Source organism: Drosophila grimshawi, unplaced genomic scaffold (assembly GCF_018153295.1).
Source record: "Drosophila grimshawi isolate 15287-2541.00 unplaced genomic scaffold, ASM1815329v1 contig_848, whole genome shotgun sequence".
NCBI lineage: Eukaryota > Metazoa > Arthropoda > Insecta > Diptera > Drosophilidae > Drosophila > Drosophila grimshawi.
The window spans coordinates 60291-68754 of record NW_025063692.1 but is presented as its reverse complement, the minus strand read 5'-3'; the positions used below and the strand labels follow the sequence as shown (position 1 = coordinate 68754).

The window sequence follows — 8464 nt, the reverse complement described above, 5'->3', positions numbered from 1 at the left end:
GTCAGTTGCTGCCAGTGTTCCATTGGGAACAGTGCAGAAAAAAAAATGGCATGACCTGCCGTCGGCCACCTAAACACTTAACACAAAATTAGCACAATTTAAACATTATTTATATGAACACACGTCAAATTCTATTCCACAAAGTAAACAAAATATGATGGAGGGTTTATGCACTTCCATAGAAATTTAAAACCTCGATCGCACCAAATGAAAAATTAACCGCCAAGAACTGATCTACCTCACTTTTAGTTCTTTATCATGTGGCAACTTCTCCCTAGCCCACAAAACGCCACCTTGTGGAAAATGAGGTCACATCAAATTGTGGTCTCGCTAACCCTGCCAACCTGTTTCTTTTGTATGGCAATGTGGCCCTTTCATTTTACTATCGATATGTACCCAAATACAACAATGAACGCAACTGACAGAGAGTTTCGTGTGGCACATACCATATCGGAAATTGCAGAGGTGGAACGTTCAGCCATATTCAAAATTTGCTGTGATTAAAGTAATGGATAAATAAAGTAGGATAATAGGCGACTATTTTACGTTGTCATCAGTCTCAATGCTCATCTCAATCTCAATTCAACTCCGGGGTGACACCCTGTTTTAAGAGCATGATATTAAAGTTTACTTGTAGAATGTGAATTGCTGATTTTTATTCAACACTTATTGCTTGAACAGTACAAAACCAATTCGGAAGCGTGGAAAATAAATGTTGATATGAGAACCGGCAAATTATTCATATAGTGTTCGAAAGCTTCCGTATATTAGTTATACTTTTAATTCTTTAATACTCTTATAAAATGCGTAACAAAATGTTTTATAACACAAAGCAAAGTTATTTTGTATTGTAACTTTTTGTCGATATGTGTAATTCTTGTAATTCTTGTATGCTTGCTAGCGTCTGGCTTAAAGTTATAGTTTAATTACAAAATTTAATAGAAAAGTGATATGGAAATTCTTGTAACCTTTGCCAAAACTTTCTAAAATCTCTGAATTCTTCAGCGTGTCTCGAAATGTCTTATTTATAACAAAAGTTTAGTATAAAATGTAAGTAGTATAATTAAATATTCTTTTGTATATAATGTGTTAATATTGAATTGAACGTTCCTTTAAAGTTAGTTAGGGGCGATTTTATAGCATTCATTCAAATGTAAGTGCATAAAATTGACTTTCTTCATGGGTTGTTGTTTTAGTCTTCCTAGTTTCGTTTTCACCGTTGACGTTTTCGTGTGAAATGCTCGTTATTACCGATTTGACGACGACCGAGTCGTGTTTAAGTGATCGCGCACAGAGTCGACAGTGATGTCGCCTATAGAACTTGTGATGGTCTCGTTGGCGCGATTAGGTGAACTTCCGATATTTATGCCATTTGTAAGCGGGAGGGTATGTTCTGTCGGCATTGCGCGCTGCTTAGCAATTGACTGCTCAAGTATGCTTGAACTAGTATTATTTTCGACACTATCATGAATTGCATCGACTTCCTTATGGCTAATATCGTCATCATTGGCTGGTATGGTACACTCATTGTCTTCATTCCCGAGAGGTTCGACCTTAACAATGCAATGGGCATTGTACAACTGTCGAGGTGGCCAAAGCTATTTGTTGCAATTCTGAAGACGACATCATATATAATGCCTCTCCACTATTAGTAAAGCAAAGCGATGAAATCCCACTTAAAGAAAAAAAAAAATTATAAGTCATATATGAGCACAAAAATCTAGGTTAAAACATATTTGACACTAACTTGATGTCTTCGCGCCTGACGGCAGCTGCATTTAATTGTCGCATTTAATTGGTCGGCAAAAATTCCTCAACTGAACCCTCCACGAGGGTGCCGACTGGAAATAGCATCACAGTGGTCCTGCTAGGTACCGATGCTAGCTAAGACTCGTGCCCTGAACCTCCGACATAAACTGCATCCATAGTCTTGTCGCTGGGAAAGGACCGAGTCATGGTTCGAGGTAAAGGGCCGGACTAAGGTGTCATGCGACCCGTGCCGATAGTCAGCCAGGCTGGGGGCCCTAAAATAACCCAGTCTTACACGGAGCATATCGGATACCTGGCGACCTCCGATATTAATCAGCCTTACCTGCACATCGCGGATCTCTGTACAGGTGGACATCTTTTCTCCGCAGCTCGTGGGAATCCAAATGTATTCCAAAAAACCACAAAAGGAGTCCGGTACTCTCCCAAAACCGGTAGGGAGCAATCCCAAACATGTAGCGGAGGCAGTGGCTCGTAAGCCTGGCCAAAGCGGCACCATGACAAAAGTGGCGGAAAAGCCTGTTTGTCAAGCCAGCGGCGAGGGTGCAGCTGGTAAAAACCCCGACCCGTCCGACTCCGTGGCAGGGAAGGAAAGCACTAGTGCACCCAACCTGCCAGCCGGAGCGGGTGCGAAGGGCGATTTGCCAACTTCCAGCGCGGCGGCTAAAAGGTTCAGCTATGCCGACCGCAGAAATGCTGCAAGCATTCTGAAGCGGCAAAGTGCGAACACTCAGCCAAATCCACCAGCCGAATGGCAAAATAAAGTGATTTGGGCTAAGAAGGTGCTGCCAAACTTCTGTGAGGCTCCACCCCAAAAAGAGCAGAGCCAGGCTAAAAGGCAGCGCTCACAGGAAGCACACGGTCCCGTCGCAAAACGGGCCAAGGTACAACAGGGAAGGTCCTTTGCTGACATTGCCAAGGAAAGAATCCTTATAGGGATCCTTGACAAGGGAAGCAAGGACGGCAGAATCCCTAGAAATCAGTGGAAATGGGTGGAAGGAGCCCTCGCTGTCCAATGCCTGAAGCTGTTAAGCAAGGCACCTGGGCCACCACCTGTATGCAGGGATGCTGGGTGGTACCAGGGTAACACAAAGGTTATCGCCTGCCAAGACGCTCGCTCAGTAGAGCTTTACAAAGCTGCTGTAGCAGAACTTGGTGAGGTCTACCCCGGGGCGAAGCTGGTCGCTGTCGACTGGAGCGAAGTCCCGAGCAGACCTCGTGCACGCATCTGGATCCCGGCTTCCCTAAAGGAGCCGGACCAAGTGCTTAACCTTCTGCAACTCTGCAACCCCTCTCTCCCCACCCAAGACTGGAGGGTGGTGAAGATTGAGGCCACCGAGGGGCCAACAAATCAGGCAGTGCTGATTCTTAACAAGGAATCGCTGGCCCCAATTGAAGCCGCCAAGGGCGAGCTAAACTTCGGCTTCGGCTCCATTACCGTAAAGGTATACAAATCGGATGCGCCGGCCGGAGGAGACCCTGCTGTCTGCAAAAACACAGCCGAACAGGCTCCTCCTGCGGAGATCGGAGCAACCGATGAGGAGCTGGAGCCTGGCTACACGTCGGACACGTCGACTCTGACTCGGGGCCTTGAGGCCATGTGTCACGAGTTAGACGAGGACGATTTTACGCTGTCGGACGAGGACGACAGCAACAACACGGTGGTGAGGGGGAAATCTCCGGATGTCCTTGAGACTACGGCAGATAAACCTTCACCACAGTAAAGCAGCATCCGCTGCTCTGATGCTCCGCCTGGCTGGAGGCGGAGACGATATAGTACTAGTCCAAGAACCTTGGGTGATTGGAGGCAAGGTTTGCGGACTAGGAAATAAAAATTATAAGCTATTAGTAGCTGGAAACGAAGGTAAAAAACGTACCTGCATCCTCGCGAAAAAACATCTAAATATTTTTCTGCTCCATAATTTTAGTAATGATGACAACACAGCGGTAAGCCTGGAGCTCCAGTCAGCTTCGGTAAGGCTACTGTCTGTCTACATGGCCTACGACAGCGCCGGCCCACCACCAGACGAGACTACAAGATCCCTCGTCCAGGAGTGCGAGAAGCACAGCATTGGCCTAATCATAGGCTGTGACGCCAATGCTCACCACACCCAGTGGGGGAGTACGGGCACAAATCCGAGGGGTGAGTCACTCTTATCCTACATTCTTAGTACTAACCTCTTAGTATGTAATACGGGAAATGATCCCACTTTTATTATTAAAAATAGAAGAGAGGTCATTGATCTGACCCTTATCTCACAATCTATGAGCGATCAGCTAATAGGTTGGAGAGTGTCTGACGATCACTCCTTCTCTGATCACAGATACATTGAATTTGAGCTCCTCGCGAGCCATCCAGAACCAGTTCACTTCATAAATCAAAAGAAGGCGAACTGGAAAATTTTCAAAGCCAAACTTGACCGAACCCTTTCGGAACACCCACCGAAAGGCCCGGACAACTTAGCTCATCTCTGCAATCTGACAGAGACTTTTACTTCTGCATGCAATAAGGCTTTTAAGGCAGCTTGTCCTATCAGTAAGCCTGTGCACAAGAAGAAACCACCATGGTGGACACCTCAACTAAATGTCCTTAGACAAAGTTGCAGGTCTCTCTTTAATGCAGCGAAAGCGGAAAATAACGACCAGCAATGGTCAAAATACAAATTAAGTCTGGCTGAATATAAAATAGCCACCAGACGAGAAAAAAGGAAATCTTGGAGAGATTTCTGTACGGAGATCGATTCAACTACAGAAGCTGCAAGGCTTAGGAAAGTTTTATCAAAAACCACACCTGCACTTGGTTATCTGAAGAAGGATGACAGAAGGAAACTGGCTACATGAAATCTTCGGGAAGATTCTGAAGACTGGTCGCATCCCACCGACATGGCTCCAGTCAAAAATAGCCTTCATACCCAAAGCTGGGAAGCCATCGCACACCAGCGCCAAAGATTTCAGACCCATCAGTCTGTCATCTTTCTTGCTAAAGACCTTGGAACGACTTATAAGACTCCATCTCACAGCATTCATTGACCCCAGGCTTATGTCGGAGTCTCAACATGCCTACAGGAAGGGCAGATCCACAGATACTGCCCTCCACTCTGTGGTCTCTATTATAGAGAAATCTTTACTTTATAAAGAGTACACCCTTATAGCGTTTCTCGACATTGAGGGCGCTTTTAACAACGTCACTCCGGCAGCCATAACTGGAGCTCTGCTGAACCTGGGGATTGACACCGGTCTAGTGGGCCTGATCAGTCAATTGCTTACTTGCAGGACTGTGACATCCACACTAGGGTCGTCAACTCTCTCCAGGTTCGTAAGCAGAGGTACGCCACAAGGAGGCGTCCTGTCACCCCTACTATGGAACATAGCAATTAACAAATTGCTGCGGGACATGGAGGGGGCGGCTGCAAAATGGTTGCATATGCAGATGACGTTGCAGTAATTTTCAGGGGAAAATACCCACAAACTCTTTGTGACCTCATGACTAGTAAACTAAAAATACTGTCATGCTGGGCTCAAGAGAGTGGATTAGGGGTAAACCCAAATAAAACGGAACTTGTTCTTTTTACAAGGAATTACAAGGTCCCTTCTCTTGTCCCACCCAGACTAAATAATGTAAATCTACTTTTCAAAGACAGTGCCAATTTCCTAGGATTGACACTAGACAGGAAACTAGACTGGAACCTCAATATCCAAACACGGGTTAAAAAGGCAACAGTCGCCCTATATACGTGTAGGAAATCCATTGGACTGAAATGGGGTATATCCCCAAATATCGTTCGATGGTTATACACATCCATAGTCAGACCTATACTTCTGTATGGCGTCGCAGTATGGTGGCCCTGTCTTAAAAAGAAAACCACCCTTTCTAAACTAAACAAAGTTCAGCGTATGGCTGAACTATGCATATCAGGAGCGCTTCATACCACACCTAGTGAGGCACTTGACGCTATCCTGGACATTCCGTGTCTGGAAAGACAAGGAATGGAAAATGCAACACTTACGGCCATAAGACTCAGAGAATCCCTCGCCTGGACTACTCAGAGCACTGGTCATGCCTCTATCTTAGAAGGGAAACCGACCATCCCTTCTAAAACAGATTACTGCGTGCCAGTAACACAATTGGGAACACCCTTCAACACATACTTCCCTCAAAGGGAAGAATGGGTTCATGGCACCCCCGGTCCACCGGCAACCATAACCTTCTTTACAGATGGCTCGAAGCTAGACAACCGTGTAGGCGGAGGGGTCTACTCCGAACAACTCAATTTACAGTTATCCTTCAGCCTTCCAACACACTGTAGTGTTTTTCAAGCTGAGGTACTGGCCATAAAGGAAGCTTTAGACTGCCTAGATAGGCTCAAAGTCAGCCCTGGCTATATAAATATATATATTGATAGTCAGGCAGCAATCAAATCAATCAGCTCGATATCTTCCAATCCGATATCAGTAACAAGCTGCCGCAAATCTCTACACGAGTTGGCCACCAGGACATTGAAGGCAACTGCAAAGCCGATGAGTTAGCTAGGAAAGGTACCATACTGCCGCTCCTCACGGACAAGGAAGGTATTAGTATGCCTCTAGCTACCTGCAAGCTCAATATCAGGGAGGAGCATAGGCGCAGGTCATGCGAAAAATGGCAAAATGCCACCTGTGCCCGCATAGCACACCAGACATGGCCAATCATTGACTCCAAACGCAGCAAAGAGCAGTGATCCGGGCTCTAACTGGGCACTGGCTGGTTGGCATTCATGCCAATAGACTCCAGGTGCCACACAATGATTTTTGCAGAAGCTGCAAAGAGGAGGAAGAAGTTGAATCTCCGGAACACTTTTTCTGCCTCTGCCCAGCACTTGCCAGGAAAAGGCTGGCAATCCTGGGAAACTACTCCCTAAATAGTTTATCGGAGCTCCGATATATGAGACTGGCCAAGATAGCGAAATTCATAAACGCATCGGGTTGGGCAAATATTTAAATATATGTTGGAATGCTGAAGGTACGACTGCAGGAGGAAATCCCTAGATCCCCTTTTTCGGTAACACAACGGGCCAAATATGGCCTAAGTGTGTCAGCCTACCGGGCTGACAGCCGATATAACCTAACCTAACCTAATTGTCGCTTTAACTCTGGCACTGATAAAACCATGATGTCTTTCTATTTTGCAGACATGTCAACACTATTTTCAAATTTTCCTAGGGTTAAAACAATAAGAAAATATTTCCGGCTTACCTGGCAATTTTTTTTTTGCTACAGTCCTCAGTTCCTGCCAATGTTCCATTTTCAACACTACTGAAATACTTTAGCCTGGGAAGAATACAGCTGACGTCGGCGCCTACCGACCCATCAGACTGCTGTGCGGACTCTCAAAGATGTTTAAAAAACTTCTGCTAGCCCGGCTCTTTGAACTTGAGGAATTTGTCAAAGCCGTGCCTAAGTAATAGTTTGGGTTCAGGCGTAAACATATCACGAAACAGCAACTTTCCCGACTATCACAATTCATTCTGAGAGGCCTCGAGGAGCGCCAGCACTGCTCAGCCGTCTTCATCGACATTGAAGCCTTTGACCGAAGTGGGCCGCGGACTGACAAACTCGGGCCGCCGACTGCCAAAATGAAATGTGTGAGCAAAAAAATAAAAGAAAAGAAAAAGATCATCACTTTGAATTTGCGTTTCGGAAGTGTGCCCCCACCCATATAACATATAATGGAAAGTCGAAAGACACACAGTCTGCGTGCGTCACTATTTTGTAAACATGTCAACAGTATTTTCAAATGTTCCTAGGGTTAAAACAATAAGAAAATATTTCCGGCTTACCTGGCGATTTTTTTTTTGCTCAGTCAGTAGCCGGTTCGTGAAGTCCCCATCGTCACACAAAAACCCGGAAGCAGAATTCCTCCTTATGTAGCCATACGAGCCAAAACGTCTTCAAAGGCCACCCTACACGCAGCAGCTTCAACAGCACTTCCTGCCAGGAGGGAGTCAATTTGTATTGGTTTTAGTGCAATATGCCTGATTGCTTGACTTAGCATTCTTCCCCTTTTCTTTTCCTGAGTGACTTTCCTTGCTAGCATTACTGAAGGCTGTGTTGTCGCTGATGTTATTGTAGACTTTCTTGCTGCGATTTATTTACTGCTTCTTGATGTCGATGTTTTTTGGCTTGGTTGCTCCAGTTGTTTCATCTCCTGTTGGAGCTTCTGTTGCAGGCATTGAGTACAGGTTACTTTCTCCAGGAGTGCCTTGTTTTTGCCGCAGTGGTGGGACCTGGTCAATTATAATTTAGGTGTAGGTCATTTTACTGGTGACGCTGCTGATTATTTTTGTGTTGGAATAGCCACGTCTTGTCGTTGTTTTTGTCATTTTGATGCATTCTCCTCTTGTTTTTGTCTATGAAAACGGCAATTCAGGTTTGGTTATACTTGGCGCTGTTGAGCTTCCCATTGGCGGCTTGTATATTTGAGTATCTGGTTTGTTGTATTTGCGGCTACTCATGATTCTGTTGTTGGTGGTGATTTAAGCTGTTACTGCTGCTGCTGCCGCTGTTCTTACTGTTGCTGATGATGTTTCTGCTGTTGCTGCTGCTGTAATTTGGTTTTAGGAAGGGCAGATGTGTGGAAGATGCGTGGAGATTTGTAAGCGACTCCGTTGAGTCCAGCAACTCCAGGCATATTCTAGGCATCTTTGTTGATTTTAAAGGG

The 8464-nt window shown here is 45.4% G+C and overlaps 1 protein-coding gene across 1 annotated transcript; it reads left to right on the top strand.

Moving 5' to 3' along the window:
• The first annotated feature begins 3340 nt into the window (after nt 1–3340).
• LOC122322821 lies at nt 3341–4608 on the top strand. The gene has a single exon (XM_043215958.1). It carries the CDS (start codon nt 3451–3453, stop codon nt 4606–4608), a length of 1158 nt encoding a protein of 385 aa, XP_043071893.1. The 5' UTR covers nt 3341–3450.
• Nucleotides 4609–8464: the final 3856 nt, after the last annotated feature.